This window comes from Muntiacus reevesi, chromosome 1 (genome assembly GCF_963930625.1).
Source record: "Muntiacus reevesi chromosome 1, mMunRee1.1, whole genome shotgun sequence".
NCBI lineage: Eukaryota > Metazoa > Chordata > Mammalia > Artiodactyla > Cervidae > Muntiacus > Muntiacus reevesi.
This window is the reverse complement of record NC_089249.1, coordinates 232,023,407-232,050,765: the sequence shown is the minus strand read 5'-3', so window position 1 is coordinate 232,050,765 and position 27,359 is coordinate 232,023,407. Positions and strand designations below refer to the sequence as shown.

General features: G+C 44.4%; 1 protein-coding gene across 7 annotated transcripts in view; it reads right to left on the bottom strand.

Moving 5' to 3' along the window:
* Window positions 1–12,611: 12,611 nt before the first annotated feature.
* Window positions 12,612–27,359, bottom strand: part of ARHGAP26 (Rho GTPase activating protein 26) — a 663,940-nt gene continuing 649,192 nt past the window's right edge. For all 7 annotated transcript variants that reach the window (XM_065918816.1, XM_065918817.1, XM_065918815.1 and 4 more), the window contains 2 exons: window positions 22,991–23,082; window positions 12,612–14,614 (listed from right to left, as the gene is read on the bottom strand). In XM_065918816.1, coding sequence (XP_065774888.1) covers window positions 14,526–14,614; window positions 22,991–23,082 — 181 coding nt within the window. In that variant the 3' untranslated portion in view covers window positions 12,612–14,525. The remainder of the gene's footprint in view (window positions 14,615–22,990; window positions 23,083–27,359) is intronic.

The following is a 27,359-nucleotide window of genomic DNA, read 5'->3' as shown; positions in this document are numbered from 1 at the left end:
TTCTGAGGATGGCAAGTTTTATAAAGTACATGAATAAGTATCATGTAATTTCACTGAAACAGCATTAAAAGCATACTTAGATCCATCTTACAGATGAAAACATGGATATGCAGAAAAAATAAGTAGTTACCTCAAGTTCCAGCTGTTAGGCAATGGCAGAACCAGACTTCATGTCAGATTTTCTGACTACAAAGCCTATGCTCTTTCCTCCTGGGAAAGGATCAGACAATAAAGGGGGGCGGGGGTTGGAGAAAGGACTGTACAGAAACACTATGAAGGTTTATCTAGAGCTCAGGACTTAAGTTGTAAGTGAAAGAATAAAAAAAAAAAACTGTTAGAAACAAAATGAGTTTATTGGTTTATGTAACAGATTTCAGGTGTATCTGAACTCATGACATGGATCACTAGTAATCTTTTAAATTTTTATTCATTGGAGTAGAGTTGATTTACGATTTTTTGTGTTAATTTCTGCTATACAGCAAGGCGATCCAGTTATACATATACACACACATTCTTTTTTTAATATTTGCTCCCACTATGGTTTGTGTTAATGGAACATAATGGAAAATAACATAATACCACAGGATATTGAATATACTTCCCTGTGCCTTACAGTAGGGCCTTGTTGTTTGCCCATTCTGTACACAATAGCTTATATCTGCTAATCCCAAATGCTCAGTCCCTCCCCCCATCCTCATCCCCATGGCAATCACAAGTCTGTTCTCTATGTTATGAGTCTGTTTCTGTTTCATTAGATAGGTTTGTTTGGTCAGATTTTAGATTCCACATGTAAGTGATACCATTCCTCCTTACTTAGTATGATAATCTCCAGTTGAATCCATATTGCTACAAATCACATCATTTCATTCCTTTTTATGGGTGAGCAGTATTCCATTTTACACATCTACCACATCTTCTTTATCTCTTCTTCTGTCAATGGATATTTAAGCTGTTTCCCTTTCTTTTGACTGTTGTGAACAGGGAACATTGGTATCATCTGTCTTGGTATCACGTCGAGGCTTCCCATTTCTTTGGCAGACTTCCTTGACAAAGAGACAAGAGGGCCACTAGCAGTCCTCATGGTTTCAAATCCAGAAAGAAAAAAAATCTCTCATCACAACAGTCCAATAAGAAATTGGTTCTCAGACTTCAGAATGTCCTGGGCCCATTCCTGGATCAACCCATCACTTTGGCTTGGTAGCTTGGATGATCTCATAGGTCTGTCTAGGGTCACAGGTTCATCACTGGATGCAGGGTTGGTGTCTGTCTACCCCAAATCCTGGGACCTGAGATTAGGGGAGGGCTGGGTCTCTAGAGAAAAACTGAGGTGCTATTACCAGAATAAGGGGTAATGGCCGCCAAATAGCTATCTCCCTTGCGGTAGAAAAGACGAAGAGCATTTGAGCCTGAGTGAACCTCGGGGGCGGGGGGGGGTGGGGGCACAAATGGGAGACAGCACCCCACACTTGAATGTGGACAGAGAAGGTGCCCAATAAATACTGACAAAGAAATGAATGAATGTTGGTACAGACTGTCATAGAATAATGAAGACTGGGACCCTCTGGAGCATAGGATACGTAAAGGAATATTGAAGAAAAGATGCTAGACCCATACTGGGAAGCACCCTTTGAAGCACCATGCTGGTTTTTTTTAGGCCATGAGAGTTTTTGAAGGTTTTTTGATCAGGGGTGTGCCATGATCAAAATTTGGAGGAAAAAAACCTGGAAATTTTTTAAGTGTTATACTAAGTGAGAGCATTAATTTTTTGTGGGCCAGGAGTGCTCTCCTTGCCTGTGAAGATTTTTGCTTGATCTGAAAGTCCTTGAGAAAAGAAAACCATGAACATGTCACTCGGAAGAGTAGCAGCAGGCTATCCTATCGGAGCCTGATTAGATATACCCTCTCCCTTTCAGGGCCTCAAAGTATGTAGCCCCACCCATATGAAGGTGAAGGTCTGAACTCCAAGACACTGGAGTTTCTCAGACTCACATCTGTGGGATGGTTGAACAGGTCTGGGTGTGGCCCCTCGGGTGTGTGAACATCTTTCTTAACCAAGGAGCACTTGATGGCATGCAATTTTGTATCATGATTAGGCATGATTTATGGGCATTCTTTATTACATCTGACTGGGGGGTCTTCGATGAGAATTGCAGGGTGAAATGTCTCAACACTGATGCATCCCCAGGATGAGTCAAATCATCAACTGATGACTTGAATCAACTGGGGATGGAAGAGTATGGGCAGAGGGCTCTAAATGACACAATTTCATCCTATTCTTATGTGGAGCCGTGGCTTCTTCTGATCCAAAATGGAGAACAAATGTCAAAATTGAAAAAAAAAGAAAAGATGTACTTGCTGAGCTCAGGCATCAAGGTTTCCCTTTTGGTGAACTTATTCCAAGAGTGATCACAATACAGTAGTCTTGTTCATTTTATATTGCTGTGAATATTTAAAATCTTCTGCTTGTCTTCTGAAGCAACTTTTCTAAGAGGTGCACTACTAAAATCTTTATAAATACTCAACAAAAGTATGAGGGCTTTCAAATAAAGAGAAGTGGCAGACAGAGCTCATGGGAGTCATTTGAGGATGGGGCAGGGGAGGGGACATTTACTGAGCTTCCCTGATACAATGACTTCCCCTGCTATGACCTGGAGGCCTTGTCCCAGGACAAAGTCTTGGGATTGTGGATCTCACTAGGTCCTGGACTTGTTCCTGAACCAACCAGTCACTTGGCTGGGTGGATGTGATGATCTCACAGGCCCAACAAGGGCCACAGGTTCACCACTGGATCAAGGATGGATGCCAGCCCACCCAAACCCATGGAACCTGAGTGGGGGACTCCCCAAAGAAAAACTAATCTGCTGTTAGCATTAGAAGGGGTATTGGCTGCTAAGGAGGCAAAAACAACAAGAAAGTCCTCAGGTTGAGAAGAACTTAAGTACATTTGAGGGCTGAAGCTTCTGAAACCTTCCCCAGAGTTGGGGTAGTGTAGGTATCTGCCTTTTGAGGTTGAAACTCTGCTCTGTTACTCATTAACTCAGTGACTTTGAACAGATTACCCAATTTAATATTTGGCTGCCGTTTCTGCAGGAGGGGGTACCAACAGTATCTATTTGATAGGATTGATTTGAGGATTAAATGAAATGATGCATGTACAACAATTAGTGTAATAGAAGTGCTCCCTAAATGAAACTGACTAGGTCACTGTCATCTTGATATGTAACAGGTCAGCCCTACTCCCTAGAGGAGACTTGGGTGAGGGTCAATAAGCAGATCTTAGTGGAACTCAGGTATTTTCCGTCTCCTAAAAGCACTCACCCATTGTCTGCTTTTAGTTCTCATGCTCTTTCCTCTCTCTGAATTTTTTAAATCTTGTGAAGCTTAAGAGGGGGGTTAAAAATGCCCAAAACTCTCTATTTTGGTGCATTAATAGAGCAGGCTGGAAATACTGGTTCTCCCACAAAAAGACACATGCTCCTGGGATTTCCCTGGCAGTCTCAGAAGAGCCTGAAGGTCTGTCGTCAGCAGCTGGATCAGGGTGGGAAAAGGGACCGTTTTCAAATTGTTAAATTTTTTTTTTTAATTTGCACATTATTTATTCTTAGCCAGGAAAATATGGCTGAGCCCTCTAGCAGGGACAGCTTCCTTGCTGTGTCCTCAAGGATGCTGGAACCAGCCAAAGACTGCAGCTGGAGTCCCCGGGGTTGCCCAGAGAACCGGGAGTGTCTGCACAGGACTCCACAAGTAGAGAGGGGAGCAGTTCACCTAAGATCAGTGAGCAAAGGGCTCCCTGGAGGAAAGGTTTTAACACCAAAACACCCTGTTATTACTCCAGCCACTGAAAAACCAAGCTGTACTTTCTGAAGGGCTCACTATTGCAAAGGGCGTAAAGAGGAGGTTGACATAGTTCTAAGGAGGGAGGGGGGGTGATACGGAGAATTGAAGAACCAAGTCAAAAGTGGAAGGAAAATCTTCCACCCCATTAAAAAAGTGTATGTATTTATGTAAAATCACATGTATCTATAAGGAAATTTTTAAAAAATTAAGAGCATATAGGCTCTAAAAGCAGACCCATGTTGGAATTTCAATTTCACCACTTCCTAGCTTGTGTGATCTCCCTGATGCTCAAGTTTCCTCATCTATAAAATTATAGTATTTCAGTTCAGTGCAGTTCAGTCACTCAGTCGTGTCCGACTCTTTGCAACCCCGTGGACTGCAGCATATTAGGCCTCCCTGTCCATCACCAATTCCCGGAGTCCACTCAAACTCATGTCCAATGAGTCGGTGATGCCATCCAACCATCTCATATCCTCTGTCGTCCCCTTCTCCTCCCACCTTCAATCTTTCCCAGCATCAGGGTCTTTTCCAGTGAGTCAGCTCTTCGCATCAGGTGACCAAAGTACTGGAGTTTCAGCTTCAACATCAGTCCTTCCAATGAATATTCAGGACTGATTTTCTTTAGGATGGACTGGTTGGACCTCCTTGCAGTCCAAGGGACTCTCAAGAGTCTTCTCCAACACAACAGTTCAAAAGCATCAATTCTTTGGCCCTCAGCTTTCTTTGTAGTCACATCCATACATGACTACTGGAAAAACCATAGCCTTGACTAGGCGAACCTTTGTTGACAAAGTAATGTCTCTGCTTTTTAATATGCTGTCTAGGTTGGTCATAACTTTTCTTCCAAGGAGGAAGCATCTTTTAATTTCATGGCTGTAGTCACCATCTTCAGTGACTTTGGAGCCACCCCAAAATAAAATCTCTCACTGTTTCCACTGTTTCCCCATCTATTTGCATGAAATGATGTGACCAGATGCCATGATCTTAGTTTTCTGAATGTTGAACTTGAAGCCAACTTTTCATTCTCCTCTTCCACTTTCATCAAGAGGCTCTTTAGTTCTTGCTTTCTGCCATAAGGGTGGTGCCATCCGCATATCTGAGGTTGTTGATATTTCTCCCGGCAATCTTGATTCCAGTTTGTGCTTCATCCAGCCCAGTGTTTCTCATGATGTACTCTGCATATAAGTTAAATAAGCAGGGTGACAATATACAGCCTTGATGTACTCCTAGTACATATAGTATTTCATTCACATATTTTAAGGATTCAGTGAGTCACTACACGTATAGTAGTATCTGGTACCTAGTAAGACAGTGGTAAATGTCAGCCGATATTGTCACTTATTGAGAGAAGACAGAAGCCTAAAGGTTAAGTGAGTAGGAGTACAATTCTCAGAAAGCCCTTATCTCCTCATGTTACAATCATAGCGATCTCACCTCTCTGTTGCTTTATCTTTCCTTCTCTCCCTTTCATGCCTTAGTCCTTACTGTCCTTGTGCTTGGGGCACTTTTTCATTTGCCTAAGTAGCAAACTTCTATCCATCTTTCAAGATCATCTCCAATGTCACTTGAAGATTTCTCTGGTATCTCTTTCTCAAAGAGAAAGAATCAATCTTGCCTGGGGCCCAAGACTACCTGCCACACACAGCAAGTGCAGCAATAGCACATGGTAAACTCTTTGTTTCTTGTACACTAGTCATCAACAAGCCAACTGTGAGTTCCCTGGGGACAGAGATCATGATTTATACCTCCTGGTCTAAATAGCTCCTGGCACATAAGAGATCATTGTCAAGTGTGTGTTGAATGGGAGCATGAAAATGAGGGGTGACTGCTCTAAAAAGATGATGGCCCCTCTCTAAAGAAATACAGAAAGGAAATGGATCAAAGCTGCATCCTGGGAAACTTCAGTTGGACACAGAATTCCCTTGGTGAGAGTGTTAGATACCAGGCCAAGTTCCCATGGGACTGTATGGAATTTCCTCTAAGGGTCTTGAAAAAGGAAGACTTCTTATTTTAGGGGTGATTCTGATGTGGGTTTGCTTGAAGACAGGTCTCCAGTCTGATCTGAAGTTCATAAAACCACCCATAAGTAGTTCAGATGACCGAGAAGGGTCTTGGCTCTTGGTCAGCTGGTCATCCAGATGGTTTCCTGTGTTAAGCACTAGCAAGGAGGCTGGGAAAGAATGTGGCTGCATGTGTCTGAAAGGAGCCTGGGAAGTCTCTCTCACAAGCCTGAATGCTGGAACACAAATGAGTGGAGTAACTTGCCAAGGGCCACAATATTACCGTGTGCTCAAGCACCCATGTCTAATGATCCAACTTCTTTCTTTCAACCAGAAGTGTAGAGAAGACATGAAGAAGGGATCAGAGTCCACAGCAGTGCTCTCCTGCCTCCTGTTACTAGGGTCAGTTCCAAGGGCCATCCAGGATCTGCCACGTGCCAGGTGCCAGGTCCTGTCCTCGTGGAGGTATTAAGAGGGTGACATACAATGCCAAATATCTGATGACAAATAATGAGTTCACTTTAGGTTAAAAGTACTTTGAAAGGGCAGAATGGTGTGATTAGAAGAAAAGATAGAAAAGAAGGCTGGTTCCCCTTCACTGTCATCCCTTCATCTAACACTGGCAAGGCAGACCTTACCCACATTTTTTAACAGATAAAGGTTCAGAAAACACAGAATAAAGCTAATAATAAAGTATTTTCAATAATCTACTCCCCCAAATGCGAAAGAACATACAGCTATAGTGTTAAAAAAAAAAAACTTTTAGTTTTAGGATGCATAGAAGAACAAGAGGTCATCAAATGTGATTTGGTGCTTAGAGAAAGGACCTATGAATTCAAATCTTGTCTGATTTGCTGGCTGGCCTCAGGAAGGCCTATTGGTTATCTGGGTTTTAGAGAACAGAGGCTGGGGCAGGCCTCCTGGAGTCAATGACACAAGACACTTTACAATACCCAGTGTGACAGGAGTTGCCAAGTGCTGTGGGATACATAAGTTGAGTTTGATCATTTGAACCAAAAACCATCCTGCTTTGGTCCCCACTGGCTGACAATGGCCAGGTAACACAGGGTGACTTTCTGAAAGATGCAGCCTGGCTGGGCATGGCTGCGCACTCTCCCAGGCGATAAGCCTGACCCACCCCGAGCAGGAACTGTGTTGGTTAGAGGCTCCCTTGGCTGCTGTGCAGGATGAACTCAGGCAATCCTGACTTGCCCGGCACAGTTAATGAATTGCAGCTTAGCACAGTGCTATTAAAAGCAGGGTGAGCCAAAGACATTGACACATTTGGGTAAGAGAGACACACGGTATGAGTGGAGGTTGAGAGAGAATCGAGAAAAGGAGGAATGGAAACACTGATTTAACTCCCCAAAGTGCAAATGTGTTTGAGATCGAAGAAAATCTTTCATTTACATGTTTTCAAGTGTCAATCAAGTCCATGTCTAATCAAGGTGCTCTTAGGATCAATCATATGGCTGGAAATAATAAGTGAAAACACCAACCACAAGACATGACACAATTTGAGCTCTGTTCTGAGTGGGCAGTTAAAAGCAACAAGAAAATGAAAATCTTTCCCATTAAAGAGATGTGAAAGTAGAAGTGAAGAGAATCTGGTGGAAAAACCAAGCACATAGACATAAGATACAAATCTGTACATTCATTTCATTCTCCACATGTTGGCAACAGTTGTCTACATGTGCCACTCAAAAGGTCTCACCCAGGTACCCTGTGACCCCACCCATGTATGATGCTTCAGATGCTGGGCCAGTTTTCCAGGGCAGGGTATGAGCTCAGTGAAGGAAGAAGGTGCGGTGAATCTGTGTTGTTGCTGTGGTAAACCAGCCCTTACTAAGTGGCAAACAAGGACAGGATAAACAATTCACATGTGACTCACATATTCAAATAGGCATCCCTCAGAACCAGGCACCTACTCACTCACCTTCTGCTTGCCCAGGGCAAGCTTCTGGAATCAGAAGCCTTGCCCTCCATCCCCAAAGTCCTGACCCCTTGCCCTCTCCTTCTGGCTCCTCTGCTCTCATAGCAGAAGCTGGGAGTGCACTGTAAACCTGGCTCCCAGGCTGCAACTCAGGATGTACCTGGAGGGGATGCGATGAATGAGACAACTCAGTAACACGAGCTGGCCCGGGACAACAAGTCACAAGTAACTGATTTATTAATACAACCCTGGGAGACACACCCAGCTTTGTGACAGGACTGTCTACATTCTGGCTCTTTGGTTATTCCAGACTGTTAATGGAAGTTCCAGAAAATGGTTGATTTGACAATTGAATTTAGGAAGAATAAAATATGTTTCCCAAGAGATAAATTCAGAAACAGTCATTGGAATGTGACTCTGCAGCTTAATTGTAGTTCACGAGCAGTGGACCTCTCCCTAAAGGAAGCCAGAGCTACCCAGAGCACATCAGAAATCAGCACAGCGGTTGTCGCCAGGGACCACAGGAGACCACACGTGTAACTTCTGATCATGGTCTTTGCTTATTTGAAACAAATATTAAAATATGCATCACGTCAAAACAAAACTTTGTCAGAAATTCAAGAGACAAACATACCACCAAATGGAAAAGTCATTTAATGCAAAAATCATACTTCCACTCATTTCACAGAGATTGTCACATAAACCAACCAAATGTAAGAAAGCCAAGTTTCAGAGGTCACTCAACAGAAACTGTATTTTCTTTATAGATATGCTTAGTGACGCGAAAGCACAGTTTTTTTTGTTTGCTTGTTCTAAAGCCCGAACATGGCAAAATTGTTTTATGAATAACAGGGGAAAAGTTCTATTCTAGTCACAAGTTACTTTTTAATTAAGAAATAGGATTCTACACACCAGTCAATATTCAATACTGAATTGAAGTTTAAAACAGTGCATTTATGGTTTTTTAAAAAAAACATTAAAGTGCCATTTTTAAGTACTTTATTGATATTATATCACACAGCACTTTATAATATACTCAAAGGTAGCCTAAATTATGAACTAAACATGCAAATATTTTCTTCAAAGTAATGGACAAAATGTCTTTTAGAGTGCTTGTGAACACTAGCCTAGTATGAATGACTTACTGTTTATAAGTTTGATCTTTTTTTTCAACATGACTCTTAATAAGTTAATAAGGAATATAGCTGTAGATAGTAACCATCTGATAAATATGAACAAAATTTCAAAATGGCACTTAATTTACATCTTTGATCATTCTGATCGTCTATCAACAGCCTCTCTTGTTTCTGTAATTCTCAACCTTTAAATCTTAAAGGCTGTCAAGGCTCAGCAACTGCCAGCTTATGTGGGTTTCTAGAAGAGAGTCTGTGTCGTTATATATGTAAATGTGAGCTGTACACACACACACACACACACACACACACACAAACACATACTAATACAGATACACTTAAGAATAACCAGATGAACCTCTTCTCAAAGGTACAAGGTTGACCCTGGCATCTGGATACCCAAAGAAGCTGCATGCAAGGTCCGTTTGGACAATTCTATAGAAATGGTTGATGTGGAAAGGTGCTGAATGTCTTGGCTCCTCCAGGACTGCCCAGGTAATTCTGACACTTTATCACTACTCTTGGTTCTCACTGACTACACTCAGTAGAATTCTGATGTAACAGTAATTGCTTTACTTACATGGGTCCAGGATTGTGCTAAGGTCCTTAGCCTTGCTTGCTAAGGCATTCTGCCTTGAAAGATGTTTTCATCTTGTAGTGCCCTGTAAAACTTTTGTAAAATATTAGTTGTGACCTTTTCATGTGATAGATTTCCCCCCCTATGAAGAACTACATTTCTTTCTTTAAAAAAATCCGCAGTTCTTCAGCATGGTTTATCCCTTTCTGCTACTAGCATTACTTTACACCCAATCTTTTTTCTTCTAAGAATACAAATGCTTCCATTAGGAGGCCACATTTTAGCCAGGGCTGGCTCTAGATGATGTGTGGATTCTCTATATGGCCTCTCCCTCTGCTCTAGGAAGTTCCTTAGTTAGATAGGTACTGTAGGCAGTAAAAGGAAAAAGCTAATTATGACTTGGTGGAGTCTGGTCTCAGGTATGCTCAGGTTTGTTTAAGGTCTCAGGTTTGTGCAATAATGGAATCCATTATTCCATGGCTGTTGTCATTGGGAGGCTACACTTACAGAAAAGTGATTCTGCACCCAGCACATCAGCCTGTCAAACACATTTGAAGCACAAGAAGATACATTTTTTAAATGCCGACACAGGGTGTGTGAGAGGACTCACAGCTGACTTAAAAGAGTGGGGTAGGTTGTCTAGGTAAATAATCACTGTCAAGTTTGCCAGATATGACAGATAACTCCCTAGAAGAACACCCAGGCCTTTCCTTTCAAAGTCAGGTAGTCAAGAGGCTGTTGATTTTCCTCAACGCTGGCTACCTACTTGGGTAACATGATTGCTCATAAAACATTCAATGCTAGGGGAAACTGTGAGTGCCATGACAGCCACTGTTGTACCTAGGAGTTTTATGTCTATAAAGCTGAGTGCTCCAGATTTTTCTTTTGGAAACAGGAGCCAGAAGATGAAATGTGCCAATAGACAGTCATGAGTAGTTGATCGTGTTACTTCAGTCAATTATTTTGGTCTCACTACTCCTCAATCATGGATGTTTTTAGGATCTATACAGTCAAAATAGTTTTTGGTATCACTGGGGTTGCTGCTTTCAAAAGATACAAGCTCTCATGGCAGAAGGACCTCCATCTGAGCTATAGGCATGCACACATAACTGCAGAGTCTTGGTAAACCTGAAATGACAGTCACTAGCATGACTTCGTGTTGCTAATACCAGTTGGCCAATACCTGATTGTTCTATTTTCTCTCTTTCTCTCTGCCTCTCTATCCAAAAAGGACTCAGCAAGAGGACATGAACTGGAATTATGCTGGGAAAAAAAACAAAACCCAGTTTGGTCTGACATAAGGAAATACTTATCATCTGTAGAAATACTGAAAAACCAAGCTAAAACCTGGCTCCAATCCTGGGACACCATGGCTGGCAGTGCTATACAGGATACACGCCTCTATGTTCAGATTTGAAAAGAGAAGAGAATATTATCAGTCTTGAGCAAGTCAGGACTTCACTTGCCTGGGGAGTTGGGGGAAGACTGTGAAACTAATTGTCTTCTCAACACATGGTATTCTGTAGCTATGGAATTCTGGGAGTACCTGGAGGAGGAGTGAGAGACTGATCTTGATGCCCACAGAAGACTCAGGCTATGTCTGCCCACCTGATCCCAGGGCCTTCCAAAAGCAACATGAGACTCCTGGGAAAGCTCGGAGATTTTGGTCCACAGTATTCCACTCTGTTACCCAGTTTACTCCCCTAATCTGCCCTAACATCCCTTCTTCCAAAAGACAAGAGTCAGAAGTGAGGAGCAAAGGTAGTGGAGGGCAAAACCCATTTTCAGTCTTTAAGTTCCTTCTTTATCATTGGCTCATATTCTGAACAGTGTCTCCAGTTCTGTAGCTGATGGGGAGGAGGGGAGCCTGGCCAGGGAAAGGGAAGCAGAGCAGCCATCTGTCAGGGCCCAGCATTGCCCAGAGAAGCCAGGAAGGGCTCTACCTAAAATTCCCATTGGCGCCAGTCCAATTTCCCTCAGCTTCAAATCAGGGCTAACTGAGGAGGCAGAGACATGTTTCCAAAGTGGTCAAGGTGGGGCCAAATGTCTACAGGTACGCTTCGGTAAGGAGCTCTGAAAGCCAGGGTCTGGACCTTCTGGCCTCCCCCACAGTAGCTCCAGTTAAGGTTCTGATGGGGCAGGTGATCTAAAACGTCAAATGTATTAAAAGCATTATGTTGCACTCTAGTTAGAAAGCACAGTGGTACAGAGTGTGCTGGTCCCCAAGCTGTTCAAAGTCTGCAAGGAGTACATGTATGCTGCCCCTATGTGTCTTTTCTTCTTGGGTTTTCAATAGTAGCTTCCCTGTGTCCTATCTCAGTCTTCTCCAATCTTAATTCTTATTCCCTCATCCATTGGTAGTGTCTCACTTGCTCTGGGTTGGGTAATAGCTATGTCATCCCTGAGCTGATGGAATGAATCACAACAAACTCCTATTACCTTTAAGTCACCTAGAAAGCTATAATAGCACAATCTTCATCCCTCTTTGGAGTTTTTTTCTTATTTTGGAGCCAGAGGAAATCTGAGATGAATAAACATGTTTAGGAAAAAAGGAAGAAGCAGCATATCAAGAACTAAATATCCAAGCCAGTTTTTCTTAGAACCTAGACACACAACATTTGCAAATTTTAGCTTGGACTTGGTTATAAAGCCTTATAAGATGTGCCAGAAGAGTAAGATACAAGGAGCACACAACTATCCCATCTTCTGTCCTGGTACTTTGGGGTACCAAGAAATACACCTGAGAAGAAAAATGAAAAAAAAAAAAAAATCTAACCCTTGGCCTCACCTGTTTAAATCCTGAGCTTCATCTTACTACTGGGTAGGAGTTCTTGGAAAAGTTAATTGCCTGAAGATGCTCTTTCCATCTCCAAAACCAAAGCCCAAGAAATGCTTAAAAAACCACATCTAGATAAAGAAGACTGAACACCATTCAGGTGCCATGTCCACCACCAAGAACCAGCAAGAATATGTGGAAATATCTTCTTCCTCAAGGCAAGAGAGGGGCTGACCTTGGCTCTCTCTGACCATGTGTCCCCCTCTCTGCCTCATATACACACTTGTTCAGCAATCAAAGCTTAAATGTGTGAAGCAACTAGCTTAAAGAATATCAAATATAAAACTTTGCCATATAGTATTTCAAATCACTCTATTTACAAATTTATCTTTTCAAAAAAATGTAAAAGATACAGTAATTCAACACAATTCAAGTTTTTCTTTTCTTCTTTAAAGTTCCCTCAAGAGGAATTCCGGAAGCAGGACACACTCTGGAACTTGGCTGCCATTCCTGTAGGGCTCCCAGGGAGCTTGACAGTCCCTCACTTTGGAGTTGGTCTGCCCAGAATCACTCTTGCAGGGACATTCAAGTGTGGAAATACTGGGACTCTCTTCTTTGGAAGCCAAGTGGAGTTGAAATGTCCAGGCCAAACTTCCCCATCCAAGGCAGTCTTCCACAAGACCCAGCCCCTTCTGGTCCAGGAAATCCTCTTTCTCAGAAGGTACCCATCCCACCTTCCATGCCCCAGCCTTGTGGCATCCTCCTAAATCACAATGGCTTCTGATATTAGTCTCACACCCCAAAAGCCTGAGAAACAATTCCCTTTTTCTGAGTGGCAGTGAACATGTATGTCCTTTTAAACTGGAGGCCACGGGGTTATTAGATCAGGAGTCATGCCTGAAAACCTCCAGGGGACCAGTGCTGAGCAACCCAGGGCATGGCCAGGGGAGCTGGTCAGTGGTAGGCTAGATGCAGGTAGGGGCAGGAGGAGGGACAGGTGAATGGGAGGGAATGAGAGAGAGAGATAGACGGTGTCCCTCTTTAGGAGGCAGCATGTTGCCCTCTAGAAAACAGACATGAGTTGCATGCAAGAACAGAAATATTAAGCCTGTATGTAATTTAATCTCAAGAGGTTACTAGAGTTTGCTCCAAATATATCCTGGTGCTGCTGAAATTCACCAGAAAGGGAATGGTTCTCGGCTGCTATTCCATCTGCCCCCAAATAGACCTGGTTAATTAAAAGTCACTCAGTTGTGTCTGACTCTTTGCAACCCCATGGACTATACAGTCCATGGAATTCTCCAGGTCAGAATACTGGAGTGGGTAGCCTTTCCCTTCTCCAGGGGATCTTCTCAACCCAGGGATCAAACCCAGGTCTCCTGCATTGCAGGCGGATTCTTTACCAGCTGAGCCATCAGAGAAGCCCAGAACTTGACCAGGTTGTTGGAAAACCATTCAAAAAATGACTGAAAGGGGGAGGAGGCAAAAAAATATGTCATGCAAAGATTTTGTGTCACTTTTTGGTTTGGTTTAGAGTAGGCTGGGTCACCATGATTATGAGGTGATGGCAGCCCTCGGTGGCAGAGAAGTTCCCAGCTTGGGAGGGGGGCCCTGGAGTGTGTGTGTTCTCTTGCATGAGAGGACTGGACAGAATTCTGCTGATGCTGGGCTAATGGCTGCTAAAGAGATGGTGAGATTTGATCTTGTGTAACCAGTGCTGTGACCCCTCTCCATCCTTCATGCAAACAAACAGACCCAGCAGCCTGGAGCACTGCGGGGCTCAAGTATTCAGAGGTGGGGTAGAGTGAGTGTCTACTGTAAACAAAAGCAGTGGACCCAGCCTGGATCTCAGGCCACTGCCCAGCCCTATCAGAGCTGGCTACACTGCATGCTCTTGGGGACTACTTGTATCTCACTTACTTCCTTTTTCAGAAGGTTGGGGTTTGGATGACTGTGAAAACAAAATGAGCACACCCCATGTAGGGTGCTAAATAAGAGACATGGCTCTGTAAGCCTTTCTCGTGGTTATCAAAATCAAATGGCCTCCTCTGCTGATTTCCTTCTCTTTCTTGCAGTATCACCGCATGTCAGCTGAGATGATCGCGGGGATGTGTGACACCAGAGTTTATGAAAACGTTCGTGCTGACAGGTAGCAGCAGAGTCAGTCACCCTGTATTTCTCAGCGGCAAAGAGCAATGGCCCACAACACTGGAATCAGCAGTTGTCGTGGATACCGTGGAAAGCTCAGCAGTTCTGCCAGGGCTCCCGGTTAGAGGAACTCCACGTAGTTCTCGGGTATGAGGCCTGTCTTTCCATTCAGAGTCCCCTCCAACCAGCCAGGCTCCTGGGACGGATGCACTGTACGGGAAGTGAGCAGAGAGAGAAGATGACGTTACACATAGGGCAAGGGGTGGGATACGGACCACGCTGGTGTGGAGGAAGTGTACAGATCAAGTGCCGTTGCTCGTTAAGGAACATAATTCTTGAATTTGTTTAAACCAGAGGTTTTTCACCCATTGGGGGGACCTGGTGAAGGTCATTCTGAACTTTCTCCATAATTAAAAGGAGAAAAGACACAGACACTCAAATTCTACTTACAGTTTTAGGAGTTTCATGGACTTTGCGAAGTTCCTGGTTTTAACTATAAAGAAGTAACATTTCAATTTTTTAGGCTAGAGGTCACAGTCATGATATTCCCTCTCCGTATTTACCTAGGTATCCATCCATCCATGTACTCATCTACCCACCCAGTGCTGACTATGTACCAGACAAAGTACCCATGGAGGACTGCTGAGAACTAGTCCTTAAAGATATCTAGCTCCTAATCATTTTACTTCCCTTCAAATCCTGACCCTCTGCTTCCAATTTTCTTGCAAATTCCCTCTGCATTTTTAAAAAGTCTTATAGTCTTTGAATGGCCCTCTCTTGTTTCCAACCATACCCTTCCTTAGTTTTCTTTCCTGTTCTCTACAGTTTTCCTCTTTCCTATATACAAGTCTGAAAGCTGTCTTCTCCCTCTCTATTGCAGTTTAGAAAATTTCTACCCCTTTGATTTTTCCATATCCAAAGACTACATACCCAATGTTCTGTGATATGACAATTCATCTCCCTGGAAACCACTGTGACATTGTAAAAATTACACACACAATCCAGCTGAGTCCGCAAAGCAGTCAACAGCAGGAAGGGAGAAAGAAGGGATCATGGACTTGGGAGAGGGGGCTGTTCATGTTTGTGAACTGGGAATATACAAATCACTCTTGGGTGAGGCAGGATATTTGCTCCTAACATTTTAGGAAAACACCAATTTTTCCAAGATTGTTTGGAGAGAATGAATTCCCCCCCATTCCCTTCCTAGGCTAATTAAATGACTTTCTGAGTTCATCTTAGAAAAGTATTTCCGCCCCCAACACTACAATACAACTCTAGTTTCGGTCTGTAGGGAAAGAAGGAAGAACAGAGACCAAACAGACTAAATGTAGAAGCAGCAAGAAGGATCGCCACTGAGGCTTACAGAAGATCAGTGTCAACCTTGGCTAGATTTTGAAGGCTTTTGTAGGTAAAGACAAGGTCAAACACCTATGAGCTGGCTTTCAACATGTTTGCATGCTTTTGTTTCTCTAGGAATAGATCCAAGTAGCAAGGGTACTTTGGATTCATGACACCACACAGGGAGGAGTCTGGGAGAGAAGTTCCATGGAAGAAAGAACACAGCACAGCTTAAAAGCAATGCAGTGTCTCCAATGACCAAGCTCTCTCAGCCCACCACTGAAATGCTAGTACCCAAATATCCCAGCCTCCTGCCCATCTATCCAGCTGATACTGTCAAGATTACTTCAGTTTCTTCAACCTATTAAGTGGTGATTAAAAAAAAAACCAAACACTCTCTTCCCCTCAGTGGACTCTTTTGGAGGTTCAGGAGCCAACACGGAGAAAGCACAGTAAATGCTCAGCATGGGTGAGTCAGTAGGGAAGCCTGCATCATTTGACCAGTAATTTGGACTGGTCAGCAGGACTTTCCTGGTCAAACTTGAGCCTCAACAATCTGGTTTCAACAACTACCTTAGCTGGGGGAAATCTCAAATGTTCAGAACCCAAACCAAACCAATCAAACTCACTCCCATAAACAAAAGACCTAGAAAGAATAAATCAACACACAAATTACAAACCCAAAAAAGTCACCTCTTATTTAACAGCAAAGCTCCTCGCTGAGTGGCTGTTCTACTGGATGCACTGAGTCCATCTCTTTCAGACTCTCTCCGTTCCTGTGTTCAAACACAGTTCGGGTGCAGAGAGGGTAATGTGTGCAAACATTAGAAATGGAATTTGCAGAATAAGGGAAGAATCAGAGGGGACAAAGGAGGCCCTCCAAACTAAAGAACGAGGGGGATGGCAGAGGATGATTTAGCCTTTGGGCTAGACTGCTGACTCAGTGCAGTCGGCAAGCTAGGCCTCACTAAGGCATGGTACCAGACCAGGTGCAACAGAACCACCTGCACAGTTATTAAAACTGCAGATTCCTAGGCCTCATGGCATATCGGTTACAGCAGAATCTCGAGGAGGGGGCCCAGGGATCTGTATTTTAACTCATTCAGAGAAAGTTATGACTTCTCTGTGCCAAAATGCCCCTGCAATGAAGTGATAGTAAGAACTGGCAAAGAAAAGAGGCCGCCCCACAACCCCCAGGTTTCTGTCATCTTTTGTTTCCCTTCCTCGCACTTCAAGGCTCAGTTGAAGCCCCACCTCATCCATAAATATCATCATGGAATGCCATCTACCTGCTCCCTCCCTTCCCCAGGTTCCTGGAACGCTCATTATATACACCGCATATTATTCATAGGTCTTACTAATGCTGTTGAAATGTGTTAAGCTTGTTTTCCCTAACTAGTTTTTCAGTGCATTTTAGTTTGTATTCTATCATTCAACATACTTTACTGACTCTCTTCTGGTGAACTACAATGAAAGAAGCTAACACCTACAAATTGTGACTGGGAAACAGCCATGGACTCAGAGACGGACTCATTTAATCTTAAGGATCCTACCTTGTACTACTATTATCGCTATTTTATAGCTGAGAAAAAATTAAGGCTCAGAGAGGTAAACTGATTCATGCAGGGACACCACGTTAGAACCAGGATTTGAACCCAATTTGTTTGATCCCAGAAACCAAGCCCTCTTCCACTTTATCACACCCCTAACCAACCAGAGGAGGTGATCCTTGAGAATAAGAATGATGGTGTCCATGGAGACTAACTGGTGGGCCCTTTGCTAAGTGCTTCCCCTGCAGGACCTCTTTTCATCTTCACTATGTCTACAGAGTTGCTCCTGCTGTTATCCTCATGTTACTAATGAAAAATAAAGACTCAGAGAAGTTAAACTTCTAGTCCCAATTACAGAGCTGGCAGATAGTGGAGATGGATCTGAACTCAGGATATCTGACCCCAGGCTCTGAGGCATTAAGCACTACCACTTTGGCCTAGCCTAATGCTCCCAGGGCATTGAAGATGCTTGTAAGTACTTGTTGGGTTGAATCACACCAACATCCAACCTTCTGAATTGTACCAGTGTCCCCTATGCTATATAAACACACTAGGTGTTGCAGTGAGCTGCCTGGGCAGTTCTCCAGCCCAGCAGGCATTATAACAAATAAAAGCTGCTGCTGACATGGCTGTGCTTACTGCCAACTACTCTCTCTCTGCTCGGTCCATATTCACATCATACACCCCTGCTCGGGCAACTCACGCTCTCCCAGCTCCTTCACTCACGAAGGACAAGGAGCAACTGTGTGCCCAAGATCCTGACAGCAGGCTGCCCCAAGGCGAAGCAGCACTAGCTGGAGGAGTGCAGACCCCTGTGTGGTTGAATGAGTGGACTCATTTAACAAATGTTACTTCAGCACCTGCTGCGTGCCACATTCTGCACGCAGTACAGAACAAAAGAGGCTCTGCTCTAGGGGAGAGGCCATCTATAGTAAGTAAGCACGTAATTTTAGGTAAACTGATGAGGAGAGAACAAGACTAAGATAGGGATATGGGTGGAAGGGCAAGAGTTTGAAGAGTTAAAACCTAAATAATGCAAAGTGGATGGCCACGCAGTGGGTAATGCAAGTGAGAGGCCCCAAGATGGGGAGAAGCTTGCTGTGATTTCAGAACAGTGCTGTGTAAGTTTCTCTTAAAAAGCCAGATCATCAGTGTCAAACTACTCAAATTTGTCACTGTTGTGCCACAGATAATATGTAAACACAAGGCGTGGGTGGCTGTGTCCCAGGGAAGACTTATTTACAAAAACAGTCAATGGCAGGTCATAGTTTGCCGACCCTATTTAAGAACATAAAGAAGGACTCAGAGGCTGCTATGTATCAAGGGAGGGGAAGAGGGGGCCAGAGGGCAGGGGCGGGACCTGGAGGACTTCGTCAATAATTCTAAGAACAACACGAGGCTACTGGAAGCAGGAGAACAACATGATGTGACTTCCATTTTTAAACGATCATCTGGCTGCTGCGTAGCACATGGGTAGTGGGGCAGGAGTAGATGCAGTAAGACCAGTTAGGCAGCTGGTAGAAACGCCCGGAGAGGCTGGGGAGGCTAAAAGACTCCACTGAGAAATTCTCTTGGGAACCCCACTGCCTGAGATGTCCTTTATCAGCAGAGGAAATCTGGGGCGGCCCTGCCTGCACTCACCCCTGCACTCTAACCCAGGAAGGAAGGATCCGACCCATCTCACATCTGGATAAAAGCATCCCAAGAACCCAATTTTAGTGAATGCCATGTGAATTTCCAGGTATCACTAGTTGTACTGCTTCTAGATGACTAATGTTCCTGGGAACACCAGTTATTTCTCTTTCCAGTTACTGTCTGAGGTGCTCTTGGTGAAACGCACAGTTTCCTAGTAGACTGGCAAGGGCTGCCACTGGAGTTACTTCCGAGTATTGCACAGCCGTTACCCACTGCACAAAGTCCAAGAGCTGACTGGGCAGCCGCTCCAGATTCACAGGGGGCCCCTGGAATCCAGAGGCCTGGAGATTAATCATTAATAAACAACTGACTTTCCCCTCAAGGAGCCCCTCCCTCTTCATCCTCTTTTCTGCTTCTTGATCCTGAGAAAGACAAGACACACACACAAACACACACACACACTCAGTCATTTATTCTAACGCTGTCATTAGAAAACTTCCTTCTCATTGATCTGATGATTTAATCTGACAGCTACAGAGCTTGCCACTCACACTGCTAAGGCCTTGCCTAGGCTCTTCAGCAACAAATTGCTGAGCGAGAGAACAAGGAAAAAACCTCTCTGACATGTGAATAGTTCTTTTCTTTAATGTCTACTTTTTTTCCTAAAAAGGCAAAGGGATGGAGCAAGTAGGGTCTAAATAGCATTTTCTAAAAATTGGAAGTCATAAAATATTACCAACCAACTAGATTAAAAACTAGATCGATATTTTGTCAGATCCTTCTTTGACTGCAGCTCAGTGAACACTGAGAGGTGTTGTCTTCAGGGCTTACTGTGGCCTTCTGCCTTTCAGGGAATTGGAAAGGTCACTGGCATTGCTGGTTAAAAATAAACTAGTGTCAGTAATGCTGTTGGGATCCCCGGAGACCACAGGAAGGCCAGGTAAGTACTCTGCCTCTCTCCTGCTATCATTGGCCCTTGTGGGGTGAAGACAATTACTGAGTCGATGGGCAGGAGCAGTCACAGAACCTGCTGGGAAGGGAAGGACATGGCAGTTAAAAATCAAGTATCATTTCTTTTTTCAGTTGGCTAGTTAAACTACTTCAAAAAGGAGACTTAAAAACTAAAGAAGCAGGGAATGCCAAATGTATAACCCTGCTGGAGATCAGTTGGGCAGTTCCTTCAACAGTTAAACATAGAGTTACCATGCGACCCAGCAGGCCCATGCCATGGTATATCACCAAAGAGAGTGGAAAATCTATGTCCCCACAAAAGCTTGTCTGAAAATGTTTATAGCAGCATTACTCATAAAAAGAGCCAAAAAGTAGAAATAATAAAAATGTCAATCAACAGATAAATGGATAAACAAAATGTGGTATATCCATTAAAAGGAATGGAGTTCTGGGGCATACTACAACATGGATGATGTTGAAACTATAATGCAAAGTGAAAGAAGTCAGTTACAAAGACCCTGTATTGTATAACTCCGTTTACATGAAACATCCAGAGCAGGCAAATTTATAGTGTCAAAAAGTAGATGAGCAGATATCTAGGTGGGATGGAGGAGGCTTGGGATAAATGGGGCATGACTGCTAAAGGGAGCAGGGTTTCTTTGGGGGTGATGAAGATATTGTGGAATGAGATAATGGTGATGGTTGCACAACTCTAGATATACTAAAACCCACTGAAATGTACATTTTAAAATGGGTAAATTACATGGTATATGGCTGCCTCAATAAAGTTGTCTAAAAAAAAAAAGGAAGAAGGCTGAACTCAGGAAGAGGAGTCCCAAACAAGACACACATGCTTACACAGACCTTTTGTGAGCTTAAACCCACTCTGTCCTGGGATCAGGGGTCCACTGTGTTGTCAGAGTGAATAGCTGATAGGAACACACCAGGCCCTTGTCCATCGGGGTACTGTAGTGAACTGTGGTTTAGAAGACAGACTTTTAAGCTCTGGATTTACTGTCAGATGTGGGGATCTCTAAATTCTTGCTCAGGTACATACAGAAGCCCCTTCCCTGCTGACAGCACAGCACCAGAGCCCATGCATGCAGCCCACTGATTTGTCTGCCATGAAAACTGTGTCATATTATGGCTGGGCTGTGATTCCCCCGCACATGGGCCTATTCACAAGGGACACTCGCCGAGGACATGGCTTTAGACAACCTTCAGTGGACTCACTTCATCTACAGGTGTGCCAGAACCTAAAAGCTCCAGCTGCTGACAGGAGAGATGGCTTGGCTTGCTGTCTGTACACCTTGATTTTTAAAGAACCCAAATGAAAGTTAATAGAGCAAAGGTTTAAGGACAGTGCTCTGGGGACTTTGAGAACCATACATGAGGAGCTGTGGGCTCACTCCCAGCCCTGCCGGCTCAGATCAAGGGCCACCAAGTGTGACCTGGGAATTCCCCAGGTGCTCTGTGACCTGTTTCCCATTTTATCTACTCAAGCCTGATTATTATCTCTGCCATGCTGAAGGCAGGATCTGGCCACATAGTGGGGAAGCCCCCTTCCATACAGATGCACTCAAGGCTGGTCCCCAGGAGCCCATCTCTGCTCTGGCTGGGACCTCAAGGCCCTTACAGAGAGCCAGGATCTGGGGTGTTGAGGTGCAGTACCTACTGCCCAGTTGAGCAAGCCAGAGCTGGGTTGTATTAGCAGCTAAGAAGGAAAACTATCATTGTGAATGATAAGAGCATCAGGGCCTTTCTCTAAAACAGACCTAGTGAAATGATGATCATCATAACAAAAGCAAGACACGGAGAGCTCACTGTGTGTTGAGTACTACTTTAAACATGTCATGCACACTATCTCAATCTTCTCTCACATCCATCTGTTCTCTCTCTATGACAGAGAGGACTGAAGCATAGAGGGGTTAAGTCACTGCTTGAGGCCACACAGAATCACGTGGTCAAGCCAGGGATTGCGCTACAGTGGCCTGAATCTCAAGTTTAGGCTGTCCGGTGCTACATGGGAGCCCTGGCATTCCCACGTTTCCAGGTCTCAGGCAGGTGGTAGAAGGTGTGGTCCAGCTCTAGGCAGGACTGCGCTATCAGGACGGGGAAGGAGCAGTGCGCAGTGTTAACTCACCCCTGCCAGGGAACTCTGCCCCTGCCCCACCTGAGGTCAAGGAGGGAGGCCCAGAGCATGTCCAGTTCCGGAAACCAGGCAGCTGGTTTTTGCTTCCTCCTTTGAGCAAAACAAACAGACCCTTTCACCCAGGCATCTAGAGGGATTAACCCCCAAGGAGAACTACATCTGGGGAAATCTCAGTCGCAACAGAAACTTGGGCCTTTCTCCAGAATCCTGATTTTTCTCTCAAGGCCAATAATAAGTTATGACACATTGGGACATCAACTCCACCAATTTTCATTTTTAAAAATATTCCCTTTTTTTGAGGGAGGAATACAAATAAATGGAACAAGGAAATGTTGCATCAAGCAAGCCCAAAGCCCTTGGGGCAGGTGCCTGAATCCATTTTCCTGCAGGAATGCCTGTGCAGGACAGCTGGCACTTGGCAGGGGTGGTTTGACTCTGGGGTCAACTTCCCACTCCGGGCAACGGGGGAAGGACGAGCAGGGATGCAGCACAGCTTATCTACCTCGAGCTCACCCAACGCCCTGAGCTCACTGGACCATCTCAGAAACCGGCCTCACCTGCCGTGGACAGTGAATCCCCTGGAACCCCAGAAGACAGGCATAGACCCTGCGGCCACAGGCCCCACCCAAAGCTTCTGCCCACTTGCAGGGTTCCTGTTCTCCACTGCTTTGTCTCCCCGCTCTGTCCAGCCCCCTGATGCTCAAAGCCTGTGCATGGACCATCGCATTCAATGCCCATGACATCTCCACAACACTGTCCTGTCACAGTGAGGAGGTGACTCCATTCGTCCTCTCTTGACAGTGATTCCTTGAGTTCTGCCACTGCTCTCTCATTGTGGGAAAAGACCACTCCCACACACACACATATACACAGTCCTTTTCAGTCTTACCTGTTCTATGGAAATTTTCCTTAGGTGGAAAGCAACTCTGACAACTCCAGTTATTTATTTGAAAAACTCACCATTATCGAAGACCGTCCCTGCTGTGAAGGAGAGCTCAGAGTCGTGTTCTGCTTTGCAGGCATACAAGGCTTTTGCCTTCCGGAATGGTGTGCTGGGGGAAAACAGTTTAATGAGCATTTTTAAAAAACCTTCTGCAAGATATTTCATCTCTCTTCCTCTCCTTCCCTGCAAGCGGCCTAGCCCTCTCTTGTGGGAAGAGCCTGACAAGGCAGCCAGATAGCAAAACATGAGGTAGGAAAGTCACAAAGGTCACCAGAGTAAAAACGAGAACTAGGCAGAGAATAGCCATAAGCCCAGGAAAACCACTCTTCTTGTGGGGTCATGTTGTGCCAAGTCAAAACTTGATCTGGGAGTCATAAGAGCTGAACAGTTGGGGGGGCAGACTGGGCCCTGTATGGGGAGCAGGACTAGCTGGGGAGTAGGGAAGTGAAGGCAGGAAAGAATTTCCAAGTTGCTCTTGAGGACACTCCCAGCAGACCATGCTAGAAGCCAGCAATGCTCAAGGAGTTGAAAAGGAGAAATTCAAGCAAAGATGGGTCTGGGCTCCAGGCCCAGGGCTGACGTTAGCTTTCGCAGATGTTACTTCTTTCTCATTGGGCTGGTGGAGCAGGATTCCAGAGTTGGAACTCCCGGACCCCCAGGGCAGGGCAGGGCAGGGTGGGGAGCAGTCAAGGTGTGGGCATGATCGTGTGTGTGTATGAGCATACGTGTGTACACGTGTGTGGGGACGAAGAAGGGAGAAGGGACACTGTGGCAGTTTTTTGTGCCTTTCTCATTCAAGGAGTGCTGACTTTCATTGTGAATCAGAAGCACTTCAAAAAATGCAGATGTCTGGGTTCCACCCTGACTTGCAGATACCAGCATCAGTATTTCTATAAAGCTCGCCAAGTGACTCTCATGAGCAACGAGGGCTAAGAACCATTCTTCTAGAGTATGGGTTGGCAAACTCCTTCTGTAAATGGCTCACAGTAAACATTTTAGGCTTCGTGGGCCATACGGTCTCTGCTGCTTTTACTCAACTCTGCACGGTAGCATGAAAGCAGCCACAGACAAGATATACATGAAAGAGTGTGGCTATGTTCCAGCAAAACTTTATACTTATCAAACACAGGAGGCAGGCTGGATTTGACCCAATGGCTACAGATTATGAGCCCAAGTTCTAAAGTACAAGTTGCAAGCACTGCTAAATCAATTTTTGTCTTGATATTCAACCAGTTCCAACAGATCTATGATTTCTCAAAGGTTATAAGAAAATGGATGTTTAGCGGTCAAAGGCTGGCTCTTCGTTTGCTGAAAGCAACCTCTCTCTTCTCCTAAGCTATCTGAGGAAGCATATTTAGGGGCTCCAGGGTAGAGTAGCTGAAGAGCAAGTAGTCCTCTGGGTTAGACAATTATTCAAGAGATACGTATTATTTGCTTTACCTTTATTTGGCTAATGGAGGGCCTCAAGGACCCAGGGAGGCTAGACCTCCATTTCAAGTGGCCGAGTGAGATTTAGTAGAGGAATGGTCTTAGGTAAATCCAGACATGATCAGAAGGATCAGGGTACTTTCGATCACTACAGAACTGTTACTCTTGGAGTCACCAAGTCCAGCTTTCCACTGGGAGGAGGCATCATGGATGTTTGGAAACCTGTACCATGGTCAGGTATTTAAAACTTTTAGTCTTGGTTCCATGAAAATTGAAGGAAAGGTGACGTAACGGGCCTGTTGTGCGGATAAACGGCTATCCAGAATTTGTTGCTGAGGTGCAGTTTACTGGTGTTTTCCCTGGTCTTCTAGTAACCAGGAGATAATAACTGCATGGGAGAAAACTTGGCAAGTGGGAGAACATGAAGTGGGTTTGCTGGAAGTGAAAGGAGGAAGAGCCTTTAGAATGTATCAGCTCCAGCTGAAAACCAGCTCCTCCTACATAATGATCATTAGTATTAGGATTAAGTTCAGGACAAGGGGCGCAGACTGTGATCTAACGAAACCAAGTGTATGTGTTGACCACCAAGGGCCAAACAGCCAATGTGAGATTAAAGTTCTATTGCTTTATTTTGTTGTTGTTTGTTTGTCTGCTTTTGACAGAATGGGGAGCAGAGAGCATCTGCTTGTGAAAAGTGTTAAAACAACCAAAATTCTCTACAGACAGGCAAGTGAAGCCCGCAATAACATGAACGTGGAAGGAGAATGCAGTGGCCACGAGCCAGGGTCATTGTCCCTGGAGGACGCGGTAGAGCAGTTGCAGGGAGAGGACAGGGACCAGGGAAGGGAGATAAAAAGTGAGGCAAAAATCATCTGAGGCAAGGGTTCTCTGGCTGGGTTTTCATAGAGGTTACTTATTAACCTCCTCAAATACAAGGAATGGGACAAAACAGGGACAAGCTAGGGAAATCAACTGGGTGTCTGGCAGGAAGGAAGCAGGGGGAATACCTCAGACGCCCAAGACTGTCTTTCAAGAGGAGTAAATTTTCCACTAATATCTGGTTTGGGAGATTTAACAATGATAACATTCAATAAAACAGCATATTAAATATAAGAACAAAGGTCAGGAGAGAATCTTGCTTTTGTTTCAAATTAAGAGGTGACTGACAGTCTACAAGAGGGCTTCCTCCTACCTCCACAGCATGTGAGCCAAGAATGGGAGAAATGATACAAGGGCTGCTTCTAAAAGGAACTACTCCTGTTCCCCAGGACAAGGACTGGCAAATAAGACACAAGGCAGCTAGTTAAATCTGAAGTTCAGATCAACGAGGAATACTATTTTAGTGTATGTCCCAAATATTGCACAGGATATACTTAAACAAACATTTGTGGTTTACAATTCAAATATAACTGGATATTCTGAATCTTCATTTATTTGCTACATCTGGCAGCCCTACCCAGGGGAAAGCTTCCTCTTTGTAAGAATTTGCTAGCCTGAGTCCCACTGAGTCCCACAGAGTCCCATGTCACTCTCTCCTTATCAAAAGCCCTGAGCGGTTTGCATTAGGTAGGGTTTCTACCAAAACAGATCTTGTTGGCACACAGGTTTTATTTGTAGGTTTTGGCTCTGATTAAAGAAACAAAAGATCTCCACTTTGGTTCTTCTGCTCCCTATTCTCCACAGAGCACCTCTACCCTGGACACAGAGAGCCTGGGGTGCCCGTGACCCTTCTGTGATGATGCCCTTCAGACCTCAGTGGGGTTTTCAAGGGCACAAACAAGCTTGGAACCTTCTGCTAGTTCATTTTAATTTTTGCCTCTGAGCATGGCACGGGGCCAGGAAAGCACTCAGAGGAGTTTCCCTCAACTGTCCTTGCAAGCTCTGCAAAATGACAACCCACTGTCTGCACTGTCCAGGGAGGTGGGCTCAGCTAGACTGGCGAGATGCAACAGTCTGATCATTTTGGCATAATTTCCAGGAGCCCTTGTGTGATTCCAAGTTAGGAATTTGGGGTGGGGTACCCCTTTTCTAGGGGTACAAGTGAAAGGAAAGGGAACACTCCTCCAGTTCCCTCTCGCTGCCGTGCTGTGAAAGGCACCTCCATTCCTGAGCCTTGAACTAACAAGCAAAGCAATGCTTTGAAGACGGGGGACCAAACCTCTTCCAGAGAAGACGTTTATATAGAAGTTCATGGGCCCATTAATTAGGTATAATTAAGTTTTTATTTTTAAAAGCTCTGTCTAGGGAAGGAAATCTGAAACTTCATGTTCTGGAAGTGGATTTGGGGGAATGGTTCATTGGACCTGAATAATGGGTATATGCCCCCACCTCTTGGCTGCATACTGCAACAGCAATTATGGGATTTTTGCCTTTTGTTGGCTGGCTCCCCAGCTGTGTTCCCATCCATGCTCGCTTTGGCACACATGGTCAGCTCAGTGATAGCCAATTGTAAGTCCTACTCTGTCTTGCCTATTTCAAAATGGCAGCATCCTACAGGGTTGTGCAACAGCATCATCCAAATGGCGCCATTACAACGACGGCCGGAGTGAATGGTCCTGAGTAATCATGAACCCAGACACGTGGGGAGTACAGATTCTGTCCTCTGCCAATCTGGAAATACTTTGGAAAATGAATAGCTAAAAGCGTTAAACCTGGAAATTTCTGGGTGACAGAAATGGAGAGGTGGAGATACTGGACAGGCAATAGGGTTCCAAAGCTTAGAGATATAGAAAAATGAAAACCGTCAAAGCAGAGCACATTTCAGTTTTGTTTAGCTAAATGATTCTACTGGCTTGGGTCCCCCAATCCATTCTATTCAAGGGCTAATGTTCTGAAGATTTTACTTTCTTTTGATCAAAATGAAGGATCCATATTTTGGCTCTGGTTCAGATCTTCATGGGGCAATCAATCATCTAACCAGAACAATTCAAGCCATATATCTGCTGTCCTTGAAAGTTA